The 24,011-nt window shown below is 44.6% G+C and overlaps 1 protein-coding gene and 1 long non-coding RNA gene across 5 annotated transcripts in view; one reads left to right on the plus strand and one right to left on the minus strand.

Annotated features, from left to right (window-relative positions):
• LOC100075248 (amyloid beta precursor protein binding family B member 1 interacting protein) overlaps nt 1-24,011 on the minus strand; it is a 111,155-nt gene that overhangs the window by 12,143 nt on the left and 75,001 nt on the right. For all 4 annotated transcript variants that reach the window (XM_007667753.4, XM_029077545.2, XM_007667754.4 and 1 more), the window contains 6 exons: nt 21,241-21,318; nt 15,604-15,763; nt 14,162-14,283; nt 9,237-9,323; nt 6,466-6,609; nt 4,452-4,562 (listed from right to left, as the gene is read on the minus strand). In XM_007667753.4, coding sequence (XP_007665943.1) covers nt 4,452-4,562; nt 6,466-6,609; nt 9,237-9,323; nt 14,162-14,283; nt 15,604-15,763; nt 21,241-21,318 — 702 coding nt within the window. The remainder of the gene's footprint in view (nt 1-4,451; nt 4,563-6,465; nt 6,610-9,236; nt 9,324-14,161; nt 14,284-15,603; nt 15,764-21,240; nt 21,319-24,011) is intronic.
• Nucleotides 8,181-13,790, plus strand: LOC120638751. Its single transcript, XR_005660667.1, has 3 exons — nt 8,181-8,631; nt 9,399-9,443; nt 12,489-13,790. It is a non-coding gene; the product is annotated as an uncharacterized LOC120638751 (long non-coding RNA).

Below are 24,011 nucleotides of genomic sequence, written 5' to 3' on the forward strand. Positions count from 1 at the left end.
ATTGCAGTCTGGTGGAAAGAGCAAAGCTGTGGGAATCAGAGGACCTGGGTTCTAATCCTGCGCCCTGCCACTCTGTGCCTCAGTTTCCTCACCTGTACAATGGGGATTAGACACTTGTTTCCCCTCAGATTAGGAGTCTCAAGAGAGACTGGGACTGTGTCTGACCTGATTACCTTGCAAATACCCCAGGGAGCAGTACAGGGTTTGACACATAGTAAGCACTTAAATATCACAGCTATTTGGAGAGAGAGGCTAAGTTATAGTCCCTTTTGACTGAGCATGGGTGCATTCACGCCTAGATATTTTTTGATCAGTCATGTGGAGAGACGGGACAAATCTTAGAGGAAGTAGTGGGTGGGAGGAAGAGACACTCCTCTCAAGTCTTTTATAGATTTTGCTTGAATCATGGTCCAATAGGGGCTTTGTTGGTGTTTAAACACATTTCCTCCCACAGCACTCCAGTTTTCAGAAAGTTCTGGAAAGTGTTGCCCTTACAAAATTGATGAAATGTAATTCCCAAAAAGGCACAGTTAATTTGAATACGCCTCCTATCATTTTGGTTCACCTTTGATGATCATGATGATGATGATAACAATAATAATCCTTAAATCCAGGGGTAGAGACTGTAAACCCATTTTGGGCAGGGAACGTGTCTGCTTATTCTGTTGTACTGAACTCTCCAAAGTGCTTAGAACAGTGCTCTGCGCATAGTAAGCACTCAATAAATACTGGTCCCTGTACCACATGGGGCTCACAGTCCAAGTAGGGGGGAGAACCAGTATTGAATCCCTATTTTGCAGATGAGGATGCTGAAGCACAGAGCTATTAAATGACTTGCAGGCAAAGTGGTGGACCCGGGGTTTAAAACCCAGGTCCTCGATCTCCCAGGCCTGGGCTAATTCCACTAGGTGACACTGATGGATAATTCTGTCTCTTCAGTAGGTATGACAGGCCAGCCGGACTCCATTAACATTTCTGAAAGGAGCACTGTCTCTTTGAGGTGGCAAGAGCACCGAGTAAATTACCCCAAAAGTCAGAAACTCTGCCTTGACGTTTGCACTGAGATGTCTCCCTGATGCTACACACATCCTTGTTTCTAATCCTGACAAGACCAAAGCTACTTCAGAACCCAGTGGACATTACAAAAAAGATCAGAACAGCCACCAGCTCCTAAGACTAAATGTCCGATCACATCATGATGGGACTGACATCCCCCATCTCCTTACTATTCCAGCAGCAAAGTACATCAGAGGTATCGCCCTAACCAATGGGATTTACTAGAGTGAAGAAAATGGCAAAACTAGATACTGCAAATTCCTGCTGGGCAGAGATGGATAATCTTTAATTGTGCTGAGTTCTAAGATGGCTGTAGGTGTTCAATTTCAGGCTTAATCATTTGCTCCATGGACATTCCTCAGGTTGGAAGGAGTGAGCTTCTGTGGGTATGGGATTGGCCTGTCTCCTCATTCTTAGCCTAGGGTCTTAAAATTCCTTCACTAGGCAAAATCTGGTCACTCGATGAAGCAACCAGTGACTAAAAGCACTTGCCGTGTTGGGACAGTTAGTGGGTTGCTGGAGGGGGCAGGTGGAGACGGACCAAAAACTGAAGCGTAAACTTTCTGACCAAGCAAAGCATGATAGAATCTGGGAACCGATAACAGAAGCAACAAATAATGAGAAGTAGCTGAGTTTTGGTATGGGGGTCACCATGAAAACTGACCCAGGAAAACATCTTGGATGGGGTAAAAAGGAAAGTAAAAAACTGGGAACAAGCACAGTCTTCCTAATTGAGTCACTAGAGCACGGGTCTGGGAGTCAGAAAGTCATGGGTTCTAATCCCAGTTCTGCCACTTGTCTGCTCTGTGATCTTGGGCAGGTCACTTAACTTCTCTGTGCCTCTGTTTCCTCATCTCTAAAATGGGGATTGAGACTGACCCCCATGTGGGTCATGGGATTGTGTCCAATCCAATTAGCTTGTATCCATCCCAGTGCATAGTACAGCGCCTGGCACAGAGTAAGTGCTGAACAACTTCCATAATTATTATTATTACTCCCAACTGACTTCCTTGCCCGTAGATTGGCATTCAGCCTTCAGTAACGAGGGCAAGAGGCTCTTTAGCAATGGAATTCTTTTTTTGTGTGCACCGAGGACTGCTGCTCTAGTTTTTTAAACCAGCTGCCCCGAAATACCACTTGCCTGCTGTGGACCTTGGGCAAGTCACAATTTCTCTGTGACTCAGTTTCCTCAACTGTAGGTTTCAATACCTGTTTTCCCTCCTACTTGACTGTGAGCCTTTTATCTGGCCTGATTAACTTGTATCTACCCCAGTGCCTGACACACAGTAAGGGCTTAACAAATATCACTTAAAAAGAAATATACTGGACCATTCACCCACACCCCAGGAGGGCCACAGGATCCTCACAGCTTTCAAGCTAGCTTTGAAAGCTTGCTTGCTCCTTAGTAAACCTTTACAATTTAGACATCTTAAAAACCTTTTCTGCTTCAAATAAAGTTCCAAAGTGGCTTCTCATCAATCCTTCAGGCTCATAGGTCAAACTGTTTTGAGTCTGAACAGGCCCAGGAAAAGCATCATTAGGAGTCGGTGTGCTTGATGATCCCCCGAGGATGATACCTGGCTGCAGCTGTCTACAGCCGGAGCCTTTCTATCTGGGCTCAACATGTGGGCCTCCTGTGACAACACTAGGTGTCTTCTTCAGTTGGGGGTGGGAGAGGAACGTGAGGATGAGAAGGCTCTTTAGTCAAGCTGATGTTCCTCAACACCCCCACTCAATGCCTGGCTTACCTTTCCCTCATTGAGATTCTGTCCACATATATCCGACGTAGCCAGTCTCCTAGTTTAACCCACAGGTCTTGGGGACTCAGAACTGCAGTTCACATTTTATCCTCCTTCGAGATGGCAGGGGGTGGGGGAGGAAGGTGAAGGGGAATGGAGAACAATGAGGCAGTCTGGGTGACACAAAATGGGATGACTGCAGCCCACTCATGAGAAAGCACGTAAGGCTTTCCCTCAGTCTGCTGTAGAAAGTCGAGCCGGTTCCGTTTGTCAGGTGTGCTTATGTCCCCGTCTCAGCTACTAATTCCTAGGAACCCAATTTTTAGAATCCTAGATTAATTCAGCATCATGCCCCATTACTCTCAGATTACTCAAGCAAAACCAACCCCAATAAACCATAATTAAATTTGCACACTGTCTCCAACACATCAGGCAAGTAAACCAGCTCAATTTGCATATAGATTACCTTCCTGTCCATGCACCAGGCATCCATCTAAGCAGTTCCATCTCTGTCTAATGTCCTCTATGCAGCAAGGGCGGGGGGTGGGGGTGGGGAGGGGTGGGGGTGGGGAGGGGAGGAGGGCGGTGGCAGGGTGCAGTGCAGAACTCTACATTTAGAAACAGGGAAATGATCTGTGAGGAGAGTGGGCTGGCAAGGGTGGCTCTCCAAACAGAGACTACCAGATTGCACCTCCGGCTGCCTTTCACTGCTGCTATAAGTGCTGGGGTAGATACAAGCTGATCACGTTGGACACGGTCCATGCTCTTCAAGGGGTTCATAGCCTTAATCCCCATTTCACGGATGAGGTAACTGAGGTACAGAGAAGTTAAGTGACTTGCCCAAAGTCACACAGCAAATCCATAGTGGAACCAAAAGGAAAACCCAGATCCTTCTAACTCTCGGGACCGTGCTCTACTCACTAGGCTATGCTACTTCTCTTGTGAGAGGGAACCCCAGGGGGCTTCTGGCAAGGGGATGGGGGGCAGGGAGGGCGGGATAGGGAAGCAGATTCCTTCTCCCTCTGTGGTTGCAACACTGAACGAAATTCTCCCCCACTGAATTAGTTTCTTACTGGTCTAAGATGACTGGGCTGGCCCAATTCTGGGGGTATCATAGCAAGCCCAAGTCTGATTTCAGATTCCTTTTAATCGTATTTCATTTCTACCCATCTCCTCTGTGGGTGTTTTCACACACCTGGAGGGGAAAAGTCATTTTGCCGGGGATGAGAAGGTGGCGGCATTCCCCCAACTGCTAAGTAGAACAGACCCCATTTACGTACTTATGAAAATCAGATGGTAAAGTAGTGAGTGAACCTTTGAGAAACATTAGATGGGTAACAAACTATCAAGCATTTGAAGTTATACCTTTCTTTTTGAGAGCTCATACTCAATAAAGCAGCTGGGCTAAGAAAATACTTTAAAACAGTCACTTGGTGTATCTGGTGTTACTGAGAAAATCTTGTCTAAGGAAGTTGACTAAGAAGTGCTGGAATTCCTTCCCTTCGACATTTCTACACATTACTGTGGATTATCAAGTGGTCACTTTTCTAACTGCTATTTAAAATGTGGTTTGTGGCATTTATCACTTACCTGCCATTAAAGGAATGAAGGCTCAGCAAACTTAGAAATACTAACTCCAGGTTCACCAGTACGTACCTTTAAGACAAAACAGTGGTCAGTTGGAGCTTTATATTTCACTTTGCACTGTGTCCCGTAGTAAATATTTACATTTTCAAACTGAATGAAGCAGGCCAAGTCTCGTGACGTCTAAAAATGAAAGAGAAAATACATTTTTATACTCCAATTCTGATTTCAAGATGATAAATCGCTCTCTGGCAGTTCCGGTCATGCTTCTGAGAGCAGCGCTTCATCCCTCACTCCTGTGGACAGAGAAGTGCTGACCAGAGTCCACGATGCGAATAACAGAATGGGCTTCTTTCCCTTTCTGGACTCAAGGCACTGCAAAATTCTTCACTGAGTGGGGACCCAGTCACAGCTGGGCACTAAATGCCCAAGCACAGTGTGGTGAGTTCACTGTTTTACAACTGGCCTCTTATGCCTAGCTAGCTGACTTTGGACCATTCTTAGTCATACATTCGGAGCAGAAATGGATAGTTATTTCAGCCATTAAGTGCAAGGATCTTAAAGGATCTTGTCACTATGAGGAAGTGGTGAATCTTGTGATTGAGAGCAGCTTTTAATACAAAAGCTTCAAAGCTTTAGCCAATGGAAATTCACTTTTTAATAAATAAGCCAAATTTCATTCAACTCTGCTTCTGAATTGATCAATAAATTGTATTTATTGAGCACTTACTGGGTGCAGAGTACTGTACTAAGCACCTGGGAGAGTGCAATGTAACAATTACCTCAGAGACTTTTCTCAAACCCTTTTTTTTCTTGCTGCAAATTCCCCTTTTGCTCCTTGTTGTGTTTGATGTGTTACTATGGGAAACCAGAATCCTCACTAGGTACCCCGAAGCAGGCTGGTCTGGACCAGCTCCCTCCATACTCTACTAACTTCACTTAACCCTGAACTGCTCTGTAATTCTACCTTTTTCTGAACCTCGGTCACCTGCCGCTCTGGCTTCTGGGGATGGAAAACTACTATACTTGGGCCAGCCAGTTCGGCATCACCAAGGTCCAGGGGCGAGCTGTCAGGGGGAGGGGGACGGAAGGTCCATCCCCCTGACTAGTTAGCCAGGGTGAGCTCAGCCCTGACGGCACACTACCCTAGCCCCTGGTGAGGATGCCAAGGGGGTTGGTCTGCCTGGGGCTTCCTGGCTCCTCTCTTTCAGGGGATGTGTACAGAATATCACCATTAACACTTTTTTTTTTGTCTGTGTAACTGCTTTTCTTTCACTTCCGGCTATGATTGAGGTCACTGACTGACAGTTTGCGACACTGGGGCAGGAGTTGCTACATCTACAAGATAAGAAATCTGCTTCCTTCCTTCACTGCCCTGCCGGCTTCTAAAACTCCACCAACGAGCAGCAGAAAAAGACTACAAAATGGCAAGAGTCCTTAACAGGTCTGGCCTGAGAACTCCAGGGCTGACCAAGAAGACCTCTTTTCCTCATAAAAGCCCCACACCACTGTTTGATGCCCACAGCCTTGGTCACTGCTACTGTGTGTCCTTCTGGAGGGCACCTTATAATGGTGAGGTTACACCATGCTTCGAAAGAGGCTGCAGGAGATGTAGGCCAAACGTGGTGTTTTGGGAACTACCAGAGAGCAATTCTGAGCAGGATAAATAAGTGGCAAATATGAAAAAAGTCAACCCCTCTGGGATAGCTAGACTCCTAATCTAAGTAACGTTGGACTTCTTTATACATCTGTTATCTCTAGCCTACTCAGCATTCACTCTGATCCTCAATGGACAGCAAACTGCAGGATGAGGAAAAAACGTTCTCCAGGGTTCTAGCTAGTTCTAAGAGCCCAGAGGAGACTCTTCTTGGGGGAAATGAAGTTAGGATTTCAGGGAGAAACAGTTCTTTTATCTAGGAAATCCTGAGAAAGCTTTCAGCAGTCCCGTCCCATGCAAGTATTTGGCCAAGAGCTGCCGTCCTGTCCTGCCCTAAGCGTGCCACTCGCTGCCCTGAAAATGCCACCTGTGATTGCTTTACTTTTCCTGGCATGAAATTCTCGGTTGCCTTCCTTTGCAATACCTGACCTTAGTCTTGCCTTTTGGGACATAATAAATTCCAGAAGCTCGTAAAAGAAAATAACGCCTCTTCCAGGACTTCTTTCCATCTTCTTTCAAATAAAGAGCTCCTTCAAGTTCTGGCACGATGACAGATGTCCCACAGAAACTTTCCTGCAATTAAGAATCCAGTTACACCACAGAAAGTTCAAAAACAGAAAGGCGTGCAGCCATGGCTACAGACTGTTCCTTTAACCTGGCCCCTTAATCTGGGGCTATGGGTGCACGCCCTTTCACAAGGACTCATTTGACATTAAAGGCCAAAGCATCCAGCTTGCCAATGGAGAAATTTACTGTAAACAACTCCCATGCAACCGAGCCCAAAGGGTGAATAATGAAATGAAACCTGGGAGCTGATTAAAGCTTGTGATGAGGGAGGTGGCTGGGGATAGGGGGATGTTGAAAAGACTGCAGGTCTGGGAGATGGACAACCCAGGTTTTAGGCCCACTTCTGCCCTTGGCCTGCTGTGTGATGCTGGGTAAGTTTCCACCTCTGTTTCCTCATCTAGAAAATGTGGATAATAATACCTGCCTCCCACTTCCTCACAGTGCCAATGGAGGGGGCAAAACCAAAATGAATAACATCAAAGTCTTGGGAAATAAAAGTGCTTTATAGCAAAGCAAGGAGGCCAAATGAAATTTCCAGCCCTATTATTTTATAATGAATGGCCTGTGAGGTGGAATAACACTCCCAACCTTCCGATGTTCTGTTTTTTTTTCAAAATCTCAAAGCTCACTGTGAGATTACTTAATTTTTTTGGGGGTGGCGTGGGGTGGCTATTTATTAAACACTTACTCTGTGCCTGGCATTGGCCTAAGAGTTAGGTTGGATACAATCAAATTGGGTTGGAGACTGTCCCCGTCACACACGGGACACACAGTCTTAATCCCCATTTTCAAGATAAGGGAACTGAGGCACAGAGAAATTAAGTGATTTGCTCAAGGTCACACAGCAGACGAGTGGCGGAGCCAGGTTTAAAACCCAGGTCCTTCTGACTCCCAGGCCGGTGTTCTATCCATTAGGCCATGCTGCTTTCCTAACTTTCACTAGCCCATCATTTTCACCAGCTCTTCTCTCCCCTTCTGCTCCACTGTATAATTCAGTGGGGCATTCCCTAGCATATAGTCCATCTCAAGAAACTTAATAACGCTTGCACACTTCTAAAAATAAACATCAACAATAATCCAGACTAACTCTACCCCCCAAAAAGGCACTCAGATGAACTAAAATGACACATCTCCAGTTTTATCTGGATTTAATTCCAGGAAGAGAGGAGACATCAGGGAAATACAATGCTGGAAGTCTCATAGGAAGAACTCAAAGGTAGCTGGGTCAAGTTCTCTATTCCACTGATTGTGCTCAACGATTTCCCCCTTACTCAACCCGGGCAAAGGGGCTGCTTGGCTCTTATATTAGAAGGGGTAGGTTATGGCAAGATCTAATCATTTCCCATAAGTCGTTCAAATTGTAAGAGAAAACAGCATGGCCTAGTGGTAAGAACATGGACTGGGGAGTCACAGGTTCTGGGTTCTAATTCCAGCTCTGCCACCTGCCTGCTGTGTGACCTTGGGCAAGTCACTTAATTTCTCCGGACTTGTTACTTCATCTGTAAAATGGGGACTAAGACAGTGAGTCCTATGTGGGACATGGACTGTGTCCAACCTGATTTGCTTGATTCGACCCCACATTTAGTACAGTGCCTGGCATATAATAAGCACTTTACAAATACCACTGAAATAAAAATTCTTGCCTGCCACTGAAAGTTTACCTACTATGGTGAATTTTATATAACGCCACAAGTGCCACCATTACTGGATCAGACCAATGGGGCTCCCAACCCAAGACTCTGACATTTTTGGAGGAACTTTGTAATATCTATGCTCAGTGACAGGAATGCAGTATTTCTATTTCCTCCACACCCTTAACTTTTCCTTCTCCAGTGTCACCACAAAGTTTTTTTTCCACTGGCTACATGGACTGCAAGAAATGCTCCTCTTAGCTCCCGGTCTTGCTTCGAGTTACAACCAACACTTTTTTGCCTCACCAAACCCTTTTGGAACTGAAGGCGTCTTTTCCAGAGAGGCCCAAGGTCCAGTTTAACTAAATCGTGCAGGAAACGACATCTACGGAAACAGGTAAGAACATTTACCTGAGACTAGCCAGTCTTTCTAGGTATTTTCTGATTTTTGAAAAAATTTTGACAATTTCAAAAAACTCTGAAGAATCTTCCAGGGAAAGCCATTTTTATAATATTGCTTAAAATCAAGAAGCGAAAAGTGCTGTGTGATGAGGACTATTTACATCATGGTAATTGTATAAATCAGCTAAATTGTAGATGACTTGAAGTAGGTAAAATTGGGACAAAGTGAAGAGTACTCAAAATCCTACCACTGCCCCTTCTGGATGTTGGGATATTAAAGGCACAGCTCATGAAACTTGACAGAAAGGGAAGCTCAAAACCTAATTTCCATCTGATCCCAATAATCTGGCATTATTTTTCATATTTTACTTTGTTTATAGAGATACTAGAATGACTCAACATGTATGGATTAGTGATGAGCAGCAGATTTGATCTGAAGCATCAAAGAAAAAAGTCAACAACTTAATGTCTGTTTTAAGACCCCCCCCACCCCCACCAATCCATATGCAAAGGCAAATATGGGAGTCTCAGGTGGGTCCAGGTGGTCCCATCCAGAAACAAGTCCAAAACGCCTTCTCCACACTGCACAGGCAAACTTACCTCCAGGAGGGCCTCCTTGTTTTTAGAATTCATTTTCTCATTTGAGTCCTTGCCTTCTTTCTTCCCTTTGTTAGCCAAGTAGAAGTTCTGAATCAAAGACCAAATAGATGTACATCAGTAAAGTGTTAGCAAATACTATAATTATTTTTATTTTTATTTCAGTAGCTGAAAAGTAACCAGCCATCACTCGTGCTCTCTACTCACAAGGTGAGACATGGTGCTATGAAACACCCCATATCCACTCTCCCCGGAGGGTAAGCCGTCCCAGTAATCAGATATGGCGGGAAAGGGGTGGGGGTAGGAGAGGACACCCTGACTTTTTCAGGCCACCAGGGGATAATTTACAGACTGTCCCTGCAGATGTGCAATTAAGCAGTTTTTTCCCCTAGAACAAATGCCACCATCTCCTGCCTCTTCCGCCTGACCCTCCCTCTACAGAAGGCAAAATAATCCTGTAATTTTGGACAGTGTTTGTAACCAACATTTTAATTCCAAATATTTTATTCTGTTCTGGAACCCCCACACTCTGAATTCTGGTGAGGAGGGGTGATTCCCCTGGGCTCGGCGTGAAGCTAAAATGCAAAGGAGAGTCCACACAGGCAAAAATGCACATGCCTTCAAATGGCCTGTTGCTGCTCTTACCCTTGACCCTTTCAAATAAACCTCCACCTTCCACACCTCCCTGTAAATGAAGAGTCTCCCCCGCAAAATGCCTACCCATGTCGCCATGGTTTTCTAGTGGGCAGATAAGTGTATTCAGAATTAATTTGGAACATGTACAAAATAAATATGTAGTGAGGCAGCATGGCTTAGTGGACCGAACAGGGACCTGGGAGTCAGAAGAACCTTGGTTCTAATCCCAGCTCCGCCACCTGTCTGCTGTGTGACTCTAGGCAACTCATTTAATTTCACTGTGCTTCTGTTACCTCATATGTAAAACAGGGATTAAGGTTGTGAGCCCCTTGTGGGATGGGGACTGTGTCCAATCTAACTAGCTTGCATCTACCCCAGCATTTGGAACAGCACTAGGTGCAAGAAGCACTTTACAAGTACTGCTGGTATTATGGAGATGCCAACATTTCACACAGTGGATGTGTTTCACACACAACGGGGTGTGAAAAGCCGATGAGGCAGAGGCAGAGCACACCCCCCCTCAGCGGCCCTCACAGATGCTCTGCCTAGAGCCACAGCTAGCACCTCTAACCCAATCAGCTGTCTTGCAACGCTTCCTGCAACACTGCAGGAGGTCACAGTAAAACCGTGGCTGGCTCGCTGATAACATCACACCAGTACGGAAACACCAGCTCAAGTGTAGATTCTCCTGACAGTAGGCTACCGTGTCCCCCTACCCCTAAACAAAAGCTCCACGTAAGGAGACAGCTCTGGGTTTTGGGTGTTCACTCTCAGCAGGCCCCTGAGTGTCTGAGCAGCCCTATTTAGGGATGCCCAGCTCACTCCAAATTTGGAGGAGGGGTTGGAAAAAGTACCCTAAACATTGCTGGCCTCAACGAACTTGGCTCAGTAGAGGAGCGGGCCTACGAGCCTCTATCTTGTCACATGGGTAGGATCTTACTGTCTGTAAGATATGTATAGATGTGCACATGCTGGGAACCAGCCCAAACCCGGCTCCTGTATGAGAAAATGTCCCAGAACAACTGTTCCTGGGTTGCCACCTGCACCCCTCGCACCCAAGCACCAGGGACCAGGATGCTCTTTGTCTCAGCTCCTCAGACATCTGTCCTGCTGGGTCCTGTGGCAGAGATTCAGTTCCATGCTGGTAATCCAAAGCTGTCCATCGGTGCTTTACCGAGCACTCTCTGTGCCCCTTGGAGACTCTCCAGGACTGCTGATAGCTAGGAGAGCCAACGGGGATAATTCCAGCATCGGCGTGCCTGCCACGTTCTCCCCAGCCACCACAGAACAGATCTCAGCACACTTGCCCACAGCTGTGTCGACCAATGAAGCTCCTCTAATAACAGCTCATTTACGTCTAAGCATCTGGCACTTACTGAGTCAAGGCAGACCACCCAATGCCTACAGCTGATGGCATAAAGGAAACCAGTAATAACACACAGGCTGCCTGACAAAGTTGTGTCCTGTCAAGACAGGATGAATTGATAATAATGATGGTATTTGTTAAGCACTTACTATGTGCAAAGTACTGTTCTAAGCGCTGGATCACAAGGGACAGCTGGACCATCACGATTCCCTTGCAGGAGTGGCATTCATTCATGTCATGGGGCTTTCACTCCAGCTTCTTAACCCACCGGACATCCTCTCTGATACCCTGTCCCTAGGAGGTCAGGCCCGTTTCTGTGGTCCCCAGCCAACTGACAAAAATGGGGAATTGGCCTTCCCTTAGCAACCCATCGCTGACTGCAGGGGCTCTAGAAGCCTCCTTTCCGTCCTCTTTCTTCCTGTGACTTCTATCCACTTGGCTCCCAACTGTGACTGTATACAACCTTCCTTATTCCTCTCGGCCTATGTAAACCCGTGTTTGTCTCTTGTACAGTCCCCTCTCCTGATAGCAGCAGAAATACAATCGAATGACATTCATTCATGAATGTCAAAGTTCAAATCACCCGCTTCCTCTCTACTAGCTTTCAGTAGCGACCATCTATGTCCCACCCGCTTTTCAAACATTAGTACTTTGGTCTTCCCTAAGGCTATTAATCCAGAACCTTCCCCATACTATCTAACCCATCAGTAGACAACTTGAAGGGCAATACGTGCCCGGAAGCAGATGACCAATGAAAGAAAAACTTTTCCAAAGGGGTTTTATGGAAGATTTAGAAAAAACATAGAGATCCGGATCTGGAGGGATGAGGTCAGTGACTGGGTGACCCGGTGAATCATCTCCCTCACTGTAAATGGTCTCAGAAGCCTGGTCTGGTGGTGATGCCTCAGCTCTCCCTGTGGATGGAAAGAATCCCTCCCTAGGCTGCAGCTAGAGAACTGAACAAGACCGATACCTTGTCTCTATGAGCCACTGACTTTCACAATGATCATCTCCCAGAAGGAAACAGTTTCAGCAGGAGATGAATGAATACATACTAAACTAACCAGGACTACAAAGGAGAGGGATTTGTTATGGGAATTGTGGTGGCGGTGGAAGAGGTGGGAGGAAGAGCGTAAGGCTGTGTGTGTGGGGGGGGGGGGGGGTAGGTATGTGGGCTCAATAATGCTGTCTCCTCCAGTGTATTTTCCTGGGGAAAATTACTGACTGACTCGATTAATTTTTGTTTCTTGCAGGATGACTAGTAGAGGAAGAAAAAATGCTTGTGGTCCAGATGTTATAAAGAACTCCTCTTAACAAAACATAAGGAAACCCCTTCCTTTATAGCAAGAGGTTGAGGGGGAGGCAAAGAGAACATGATCCACTGGTCAGCCTCATCTTCTCCTGTGGCCTCCCTACCAATCAACGAGGGGAGCTGGACCCCAGAAAGGAGATGGGCGCAGCTCTGTGGGGCTCCCTAGCACCCAGAGGGAGGTCTTGGCTTCTTGGTACAAGACTTTCGGAGGAACAAAAAGGAAGCTGGGTCACAAATGGGGAAATCAGCTGATGGGTGGAATTTTTCACTAGGGATTCTAGTAGAAGAAACATTGGCAATCTCAACCCTTCCCCATAAGTTTTTCCTGATTTTACAATGTGGCCTAGCTAAGATCTGGCTCTCTCTGGAAACATGACTAGGATTATCAAGGTAACCAAGGACAAGAAGGTGAAGACAGTAACCTCAGAGACAAGGTCCCATATGGGGAAAAGGACCAGGGTCCACAAAGTCGGGACACTTGCTGCTCCTCACAAATATCATCAATCACATTACCTGAAACAGAATCGCCACTGTCATGCACAAGACTAAAGATTTGAATTTAGGAGTTTCAAACCTGGTGTCGAGTGCTCAGAGACAGACTAGGAGAAATATACATTGCTCTCCATGCACTGTTTTTTTTTCCACTGTGAGTTTGGAGCCAGATAAGGATTTTCCCAGAAGGTCAGCACAATATCAGCATGGCCACAAGTGACTAGAGCTCAGGGGATGTTTGGAGCCTTTCCCTTCAGGGGGCAGGCACACTGGGTGACAAGCACAGGACATTTAAGCCTTGGGTTAGGGGCTTATGACCTTCCCTCGATTTGAATCATCACTGCAGAGCTAAGGAACAACTGGGGAATGTGGCCCAGGAAACTACTACACCCATGAATGAGGAGGAGACAAAGCTGAAACAAATACACTCAGGGCTCCAGAGCTGAAGGAACTCCAACAGATATTTTAGCAAAGTGAAAGCCAGTAACAAAGTTAAAGTTCCCGGAAACATCAACCAGGCTGATTGGCTTCTGCCTATGGGAATGAGTGCCAGCTAGAATCTGGAGTGGGCTGCAGAAAGGATAACTCTAGGGAAACTAACCTTGTTTGGTTTTGGAGAGCTTTGTATGAATATACAGTGATTACTATTAAGCCATCCTTAATATTTTACTGTGGAGTGTTAATTACGAATTTATGGACCATAATGATTTGTCATTTACAGTGTTCCACCATTACAGTGTTGGGTATCTACTGATGTTAAGGAGAATTAATTGCCATCTTGACTCTAGTCCAACAGTCACATGTTTGAAGTAGAGGGAAGAACTGTCAGTGACCCATTAATCTTTGCGACAATCCCCATTTGTACAAAAACAGTCATGAGGCTCATCTTCAAATACCAAGGTCAATGAGCTATATGTTGGCCATTTGAAACCCACGTTGCATGACAGCAAAAATCACCCATTGTTCAATCTCCCTACACTCAGCAATAATGATCAAATGTGAACTTAGAGGAGTGAACCCTACAACAACTTTAAAATTGCTTCCAGGAGCTGCCAAGCTGAGTCATGCAATATACACACAACTGAGGCATTACCAAGCTTCTGAATCTACAAATTTCCTTACCTGAGGATTTTTAAAGACAGCATATTTTTCATCTTTCTCCAAAAACAACACTTTATTTTCAGTATCTCTTGTCCAGTCTGTTAAGATTTCCACCACGTTCTCATGGTCTTCAAAAAACCTCTCTGGTGAAATGAGAAAGGAACCTTGTAAGGCTTATGGGGACCACTGGCTCCCCTCCCCACCCAGGCCCCATCAGACCCAATGAAGTACTCAGGAAAACCTTGTCCATGTTCAATTTGCAAGTCCCCCGGGTGCTTCAACATTCTATCCATATCGTTTGTTGAGAACAAGCATTTTGCTTTCCCCCTACTTTACAGGTTACTCTAATGTTCATTAAAATGTATTCAGCAGGAGAATCTCTGGCAGGATATAAAGGTGCACTGCTTTTGCACTCTTGTGTTGACACAGAAGCAATTATGAGGCTTAATATTGTTATCATCAATAGGAATCCGGCATCTGGGTAGATTCAGTGGATGGGTCTGCCAATTCTGCTGTGCTGTACTTGCCAAGCGCTTTGTACGGTGCTTTGCCCACAGGAGGCACTCAATAAACACCATGAATTGATTCTAATTAGACCCCATTCCCTGCCCTCAAGCATGCCCCTTTATAGCACCTGCCCCTATCCTCAAGTGCATCAAGGTCTGTCGAGCAGTGACTGGATGGTAAAAGCAGTAGCAGGCCCTGGTAGTACTGTGACAACTCGCTTTCCTTCTCTCCCCCACAACTCTTTTCTCAGGGATATCTCCCAATTTTTCTTTCCCTTAACTAAACATTATCATTAAATATAATATCTAAAGCTTCAGTGGTTCATCAGGGATTTCTCTGGGGGGCAAGGACAGGAAACAAGAGGAGAGGGGAAGGGGAACAGAGAACTGTTTTGACCCCTGCCCCTCGGTTTCTTCCCTCTACTCTTTAGCCCTTCATGACTTGGCTGCTGGACTGAGCAGCCACGTGAAGATATAGGTCAGGCGTTTTCTTTCTCTAGTTGGGCTGCCGAAATGCCATTTTGGTAAAAAATCAAAATGGATGACAGTGGGTAGTGCGGTGGTGGTTTGATGCTCTCCAGTCGAGGGAAGCACTCTTGGGAAGAGAACGAGAGCTGACAGATGCTTACGGCCTCCCACGATCTGTTTGGATACCGGGGGCTGCGCCGAGAAGTATCACCTTGTCAAGTCCCCTCTTTAATGGGACCATTCAAGGAGCAATGCAAAAGCATTCACATGCCTACCAGTCAGGCCATCTGTTGTGCCTGATGTCTCTCCGCCAAAAATAAATCCCAGATAAGGTATTAAATCTGAGACAGACCCCGGGTGAAGCTAACTACCTAGGCTTTCCACTTTGTTGATCACGCTTAAGTAACCAAGAATTTACCACAAACGCACCGACCGTTGGGTGATAGATTACAATCCGTTCAGAATCATCGTCAAAGCCATGGAACTTACCAATTTGAAGCTCTGGGTATTTTTCATAGAGACACCACTCCACGTTACAGTTGCAGTGGGTTTTCTCGAAAAGATTGTCTAAAACATCTCGCGCCGTCTGCCTTTCATCCAACATTAGCGACTTGGTACTGTTGTCGTTCATGTGCACCTTGACAACGAGCTGAGAAAGGCGATAAGAATCCAGAGGTAAAGACTAGCCAACTGCAGGAGGGAGACCAGAGATCAAGCGCACCATAACTAGACACTCGGTACTGCCGTGACCCAGAGGAGTAGACCGATATGAGTCTTTGAATAAAAGTGGCATCAAAAATGCCCTTTAAATGTCTTTAAAAACTACCTGAAAACCGAATTCAGCTTTAAAGAAAGGTATGGATGAAATTCTGCAATTTCACTCAAAAGCAAGGTGTGGCAGTTCAGATGGCACATTATCACTCAGGGCAGGAGGCCAAATGAACCACTGAAGCTTTAGATATTACATTTAATGATAATGTTTAGTTAAGGGAAAGAAAAGTTGGGAGGCTATGCCCACAGGTCATGTACACAGGCAATTCTCAACAGGATGGGGCTAAAATGAGTTTCCTAGAGCTTCATGGGACCTCAAGAACTTTCTGTGAGGAAACTTGCTGAAGCATTTATTGCATCTAATAACTCGTTTTTATTGTACTTTCCCAAGTGCTTAATACAGTGCTCTGCACAGAGAGGGAAATACCACTGATGGGATTGATTTCCTTGACTGCACTAGGATTCTATGAATCCTTCTAATTTCTATAAGTTTTTGAGTCAGCCTCAAGGAAGACAGTGCCCTTTATGCTCTAGTTAACGTCACTCAAAAATGAAAGGAGAAACAAGTGGTCCGCAATCCCAACTGTTGCCAAAGGCCCGTGGTCTCTCTCGTAATAATAATTATTGTGATATTTATTAAGCGCTATGTGCCAGGCACTGAACTACGCTCTGGGGTGGATACAAGCAAATTGGGTGGGACACAGCCCCTGTCCCACATGGGGCTCACAGTTTTAATCCCCACTTTACAGATGAGCTAACAGGCACAGAGAAGTGAAATTGCTTGCCCAAAGTCACAGAGCACACAAGGGTCTGAGCTGAGATTAGAACCCAGGTCCTTCTGACTGCAAGACCCGGGCTCTAGCCACTAGGCCATGCACCTGCCAGGCTGAATCTCGGCCCAAGGCACACACGCACTGCCTCGCACACTTGAAGCACAAGCCTCCTTTCAGATCCCTTCAATTTCCAAAAAAAGTGGGGGAGCGAATTCAACTCACACTATTGAGCCTCCTCCACTCAGAGTATTTATTCCAGGAGAAGCTCTTTTTTATGGTATTTGTTAAGCACTTACTATGTGCCAATCACTGTTCCAAGAACTTGAGAAGGTATAAGTTAATTAGGTTGGACAGTCCCCGTCCCGCATGATGTTCATAGTCTTACTTTTCAACTCTGGTGAAAAACTGAGAAAATCCTGAGCCTGGGGCCAACAGACACTTTCATCTCAATCGGGGGGCTGAGCTTGGTTTTTGTTTCTTTTTTCTTTTTGGACTGCTGGAAAGGTTCTTCACATGTTTTTACTGCATTCCTTTACATTTTTCAGTGTTTTGGAGAATTGTTCGGTTAAAATAAAATACATAGGTAAAGACGATAAATATCTGCCCTTAGAAACTGGGTTTTGGAGAGTTTCTTAGTGAAGTTCTAAATCTTGTCCATATCCAGACTGCTGTCTGTCCAAGGGTTGGCTATCACTCTTTGCTAAAATTATTCTTTCCAACTAAACTATAATTCCTACAGAAAACATCCTGGGCTGGGGCCAGGGAAATTAAACATTACACTGCACCAAGTAAATTCTCTCTGGTGACTTCATGGAGGAGTGAAGCATTCCACCCTTGCCTGGGATTTCTCAACAGCAGGCATGTTATCTTTCAAAGTAGGGGAAAATTGTCTACTAGTATTGAAAAACTGTGGGGTTCTTTCCAGATATAATGAAACTACATCTTGGGCCCAATTCCCACATATTACAAAAGCTTAAATGAATGGGACAGGGGCCAGCAAATAATCACTGCCCAAGTTAGCGGCGAGGGGTCCCAGTGGCCTGGGTGGGGATACAATCCACCCTTAATAGCTTCATGGACTTTTGCAAGCTGAATGACTTATAAAATCTGTAATGGACTAGTATGCCAAGGAGTTGTCAATTGCTTAGAAAATGGAGAATATTACACTTCTAATTTACTGCACTTTCTCTGGCAATATTTACAGTAAGCAAGTTGCCTGTAAGCTTTGCCAGTGATGAGGAGGAAAAATTAGGTCACTGACAACTTGTCCCCAAGAGGAGGGCAAGGAGCTGAACAAGGTGGAGGTGGGGAGAAGTCTGTGTTTTCTGCTGTTCTGGAGGGACAATTTAAAGTAGTTTCTCAAATTTACCCCCAAACTCTCTTGCTCCCCCTCTACACCTGAGTTCATCATCTCCCAAGCAACAATTTATCTCAACACTCAAACAGCTATTCTCCTCCAACGGAACTGTTCTGTTTGTCAGGAAGATCAAGGGACCTTTAGACAAAACAAGAGTATAAGCCCATCTCTTGTTCCATGGAGGAAAGCTGCCCTATCAATGCTCAGGGTACAGCCAATAGGCATCAAAACTCTGCAGGTTGCTTTGAAGACTCTTCCAGCTCTTCTCCCATTTGGGCCTTCCTTTTTATAAGCAAGTTTTGGTTTATCAATCATTATTTATTGATTGCTTCCTGGATGCAGAGTACTTAACTGAGTGTTTGGGAAAGTTTAGTAGAGATAGTACACATGATACTTGCCCTAGAGGAGTTTACAATCTATCAGGGGAGAGAGAAACAAAAATAAATTACAGGTACGAGGACATAATGAAATCTGAAGGTAAGGACATCAGTTTGAGAGAGAGAGAATGTGTGTGTGAGAGACAGAGAGAGAAACTAGTGCAGCAGTTGCAGGGAAGCATTGGGTGTGGACATGAGAGAAGAGTCAGGAAGGATGAGTGCAGTGATCTGTTGAATATGCTGAGACAGGGAGTTCCAGGAAGAAGGGAGGGCTTGAGCAAGAGGTCACCAGTGAGCGATAAGAGCGAAGCACAGTGAGTAGGCTGATTTGAGAACAATGTGCGAACTGAGATGAAGTGGAGAAAAGATCATTAGTAGGCAGAATTGACTGAATGCCTTGAAGCCAATGGTGAGGAGTTTCTGCTGGATGCAGAGAAATGGACAAGCATCAGAGTATTCTGAGGAGGGGAAGTAGCAGCAGAGAGATGTTTCTGAAAAAAAAAAATTATCAGGGCAACTGAAGGAGGAAAGGAAGGTGGAGGAGAGGAGGGTGGAGGGGAGGAGAGGAGAGGAGGATGGAGGAGAGGAGGGTGGAGGAGAGGAGAGGAGGGTGGAGGAGAGGAGAGGAGGGTGGAGGAGAGTCGGTTAGATTTGATGAGAATGAGGCCACTGGTGACCTGGGATAGAAAGTGATCTGAGGAGAATGAAGGGGAAGCCAGGCTGTAGAAACTCGTGGAGGGAGTTGGATGAGAGGAAGTGGAAGCATCAGGTGTAAACAACCCATCCAATCATGAACATCTGACATTTTCTTAGTACTGCACCAGATGGACCTGATTTCAGAAATCCACAGGGAAGTGAAATCATAACAAATACACAATTGAGCTTTTTGATCCCCTTCCCTTCAGTTATTTCTTCTTTGTTTCTCCTGTGCTGTAACAAAATTCATGGTGCTTAAATTTTAGCACTATCATTTAACTACACTAAGTAGCTTCTCCTAAGATTTTTCAGCTTTCTGAAGTACAGCAGGAACTAGCTGCTGCCATTTGTTTAATCTGCAGACTATCTTTCACAGAAGTAGATTTGATTTTTTTGCATAACATATAATTACTGTTATCTAGCAAGTGTCTTCCTGTCTTCCTTTATCTAACCCCGCAAAACATGTGCAGCATTATTCTCAGTTGGCAAAGCAGTTCAGTGGCCCAGAACCAAACATTTTCATACTTCTGCCATGGCCTACTTTGGAGCTTTTCTTTTTGATGTAATGATTAAAATCAATGGCCAATGTTCATATAGTGTTCAGCTTTCAGTCTGGAAATATTATTCAAGACTTTCTCATTTAAGAACACAGGTGCAAGGACACACATTTTCCACTAGTCAGTAACCTAAAACAACTGAAATGGTGGTTTGAGAATCCCCTGGTGAGGTGAAAAATGAAGTTGAGATTTCAAACAGTTAACAATTTGCCTTAGTTTAGAACTGCATTATGTGTCCTGGAGTATTAATAATCCACCAACATCAAAGCCTTGCTCAATGCTGGACATGTTAGAAGGTTGGATGATGATAATAATGCTAATTTAAATTCAAAGCACTCAGTTTTCCAAAGCTTTTTCACATCAACTTATCTTTTCAGAGGCAGGGAAAAGCAGGTGTTATACATAAGAGGCCACTGAGGCCCAGAGAGGTTAAAAGATTTGTCCAAGGTCACAAAGCAGGGTGAAAGGTGGAGTGGGAATAGAATCCAGGTTTCCTGGCTCCCCTTAATCCTGTGTCTCCTTGCTATTATGAATGAGCTAAAGGAGAGCAAATATAAGCCATGAAAGCAGAGGCATTCTTCAAGGACAGACACAATGAAACAACATTGAAAGCCACAAAAAGCCACCGATCACTGGGAAACACACCCCTCCAAGATGACCGGCAATCAGCCTGGATAATTTGAACACAAACATTATGTAGTGAGAGATGCAAAAAAACACCAGAGCCACCAAATATGAACTATTCTGGAAAGACCTGCAGATGAGAAATTCAACACTGGCAAGCAGCAGCAGCAGATTAGCAGATAAAAGCTCTATGGCCAGTTGTGGGACCTGTTAGACATCTTTCATTCTTTCCTGATCCGTTTCTTGCAACACCAAACCCTTGAAGATTGGGAGGAAGGAGGGGAGGAAGATGAATAGTAAAACAGTAGAAGGAGAAATGCCATTACCGGGTCAGACACATAGGACCTCCAGCCCAGCAGTGTTTGGTCTCCAACAATGACAAAATGACACTTAGAGGAACAGTGCGATGGTTCCCCTCCAGGGCATCCTTCCGCCTGGTTACTGAAGTCCCATCTACCATTCCCAGCTTTTCCCCTAAATAACCTCCAAAAGACCTAATCATTTATAAAATCTAAACCCCTCCTGAGCCAATTGGTATTTTCTGTCTGCCCAACTCCATGTGGGAATGAAGACTAGATTCTTTTCACTCACTGAGTTTAGAAGTGTTTCCCTTTGATTGTTTTGAAACTACAAGTTTCAAGCGGTGCCCTCTTGTCCTGGAACTGTGTGATCTGGAGAACAACAATTCCACATCTGATCTATCAACCCCTTTCTTCATTTTGTAAACATCAATCGTGTCCCTGTTCAACTTAAATTTTCCAGATTGAAGAGTCCTAATTTTTTCAGGTTAATTACTAGCTGACACTCCCTTAATCATTTAATGACTTTAAAATATTGTTAACTTTTCTTTCTCTATAAGAATTAACTGGGAAAGAAACTATTCCAAAATCCTCACCAGTCGGCTGAATACTAAACACACAAAAAATCTGTTAAGCTAAATTTAAAGAAAAAAGAATTTTGCTATTTCTTACCTTTTTAACTTTGGCCTCTTTCAGTTTTTCCAGTGCAAGCTTTATTTTGTCTGATTTGGCTTGGGCTTCTTCATCTTCCTGAAATGAAAAGGAGACACCTGATTTCCCCCATCAAAAGCTCCAACAAAGTATCTTTAGTGTCATTCGTCCGTGGTCACTTTGTGTTATTCCTATTCCCCAATCTCCAAGGTCAGATTTCCCAATAGGTCCCTTAGGCTTCAACCTAGAGGGGCACATCTTCAGGCAATCAGCAATTTTTATTGTTATTGATTGTGCCATGTGCATTCCATCATAAATTCAGAATAAGCATATTTTAATCATGAATTACAATTTTATCACTGACTATAATTTTCTTCTGAACCAACGAAGGAATGGCCAAGTGTCAAATCCACCTTGAGGCCAATGTAGGTAAAGTGGAGAAAGAGTTCCTGGTCAGCAGGGAGACAGCAAGGACAGAAGCAAGGGAAAAACTGCCTAAGCACCAGGCGGAGCTAGGTGGCTGGGTGATGAGAGTAGCAGTAGTGTTCATTAAATACTTATCGTACACGCAGTACTGTATTAAGCATAGGGAAAGCAAATATCGGTGATTGTTGAACTGATCCCTGGCACTCAAGGGACTCACAATATAAGAAAGGTAGCACAGAAGTCGGTCTCGAGGATTTAAAGGAAAACAAATTGACCATGGTTGGCAATGAAGCGCTTTGGTTACAAACAAGTGTATAACAGATGGGCAGTATGTGACTGCGAGGTAGCCCTCCCATACCACTCAGCCATGCCTGTCCTGGAGTCCCCAAGACTAGATGCTGGGCCTAGGAGAAAATCCGAGGGAACTGAAATTATTTCATCTGGAGAAGAAAATGCAAAGTAGTGGTTTTCAAGGAATGGACTTTTAACTAGAGAACGGGGAGCAGCTTCTCCCTAGAACAGGGATTCTTTGACGACAAAGAGTGGAGATGGACTTTAGTTGCAGGAGGAGGGATTTAGGTTAGATTCAAGAAAAATTTAAAAACTGGATGGGTCACCCAGAGAGGCCAGGGCACCTACCTCCTTGACAGTTTTTCATCTGTGTGGAACGATGACACAGTGAACAGAACTGAAGCTGGAGGATCAGAAAGACCTCAAACTCCATCATTCTTGTCATATATGAAAATGGAGGGCGGAGAGTTTTCTGCTCCCAAGGCTCAAGGCACCAGGGATGGTGAGAAAGAATCTTTTGAAAACACTTGTTTTTGATAACTTTATGTGTGACAGGTGTTCTCATCTTGTTGAGGAAGAAGGGAAAGGCTAAAATAAGGAGTTCCCACTCCAGAAAACGCTTGGGCATTTCAGTGCTGTCACTCACTTTCTTGTTTGAACTCTCATCTAGGTGTGTAACTTCACCTTGGCCTGTGGGGAATATGTGAGCAACATCCATGGAAAGCAGCAATCTAGCAAAAACTCCTTGGAGCCCTACTCTTTCTTTAATGAGCATATGGGACATCCCTGGGCTCTATATTAAAGAAACCACGATTAAGCATTATACACTGAAACCAAGGATAAGCTCTATGTACTCTAAGAAAAAAAGTTTTAAACTACTGAAGACTCATTTCCACACTTCATCATGTTCTACAAAACCAACAATAGAATTGGCAAGTTCTCACCCAAATACTCCATCAACTCCCACAGCTTTGATTCAGGTGGAGCACTAATGAAAATCATGACCCACATCTACTTGTTTTCTAAAACTATACACTTTTTCTTTCCTTAGCTTGCAGTTTTTGTTCCCAATTTGTTGTGACTGCCCACTTACTAAGATTCTCACCATTCATCTGACTGTCAAATGCCAGGTGCTGCTTTGTTTGAACATTCCAAGCGCTTAGTACAGTCCTCTGCACATAGTAAGCGCTCAATAAATACTACTGAATTTGTTTGTGACTAATAATCAATGCCTTCTTCAGGAGACATTCCCCAATTAACTTCCACTACCCTCGTGTCTTGTCATTTCAACAGCTAGCTATATTTAGCACTTGGATATATTATTGATTTTCGTAGTCCATTCATTCACTGTTCCCACTAGCGGAAAATCACTGTTATCTGCCCACATCCCATTTAACTGTCAGTTTCTTGAAAGCAGGGACTGTGTCTTACCAGCTTCTGTTGTACTCTGCCAAGCACTCAATACAGTGCTCTTCCCATAGTAAGTGCTTAGTAAATGCTATTGATGAGGGGAACTGTGGAACTGACTCACTGGGAACCCTGAGAAGCAGCATGGTCTAGTGGATAAAGCATGGGCCTAGGAGTCAGAAGGACCTATGCTTTAATTCTGGCTCTGCCACTTTTCTGGTGACCTTGGGCAAGTCACTTCACTTTCCTGGACCGCAGTTACCTCATCTTTAAAAGAGGGATTAAGGCTGTGAGCCCTATGTGGGACAAAAATGGTGTCCAACCAAATTACCTTGTATCTATCTCAGCACTTAGTGCAGTGCCTGGGACATTGGAGGCATTTAACAAATACCAGAATCATTATTGTTATTATTATTATTATTATGAGCCCAACAGTAGTGTTTAGGGCAGAAGTGAAGCATAGAAGCCATAAAACCCTGGACACACTTGTGCCAGCCCAAGAGTTTTCAGCCAACAAGCCACGGGCAGGGATAAAAGATAACTGCTCAGGTTCTGTGGCTCAAACAAACTCTAGCAGACATGATTTGCTAACATAGGCTTTTTAAAAAATAAATCTTCACCAGTTTTCTTTTTTATGAGTGTGATTTTTCTTTGGACACAAGAGTTTC

Source organism: Ornithorhynchus anatinus, chromosome 13 (genome assembly GCF_004115215.2).
Source record: "Ornithorhynchus anatinus isolate Pmale09 chromosome 13, mOrnAna1.pri.v4, whole genome shotgun sequence".
Taxonomy (NCBI): Eukaryota; Metazoa; Chordata; class Mammalia; order Monotremata; family Ornithorhynchidae; genus Ornithorhynchus; species Ornithorhynchus anatinus.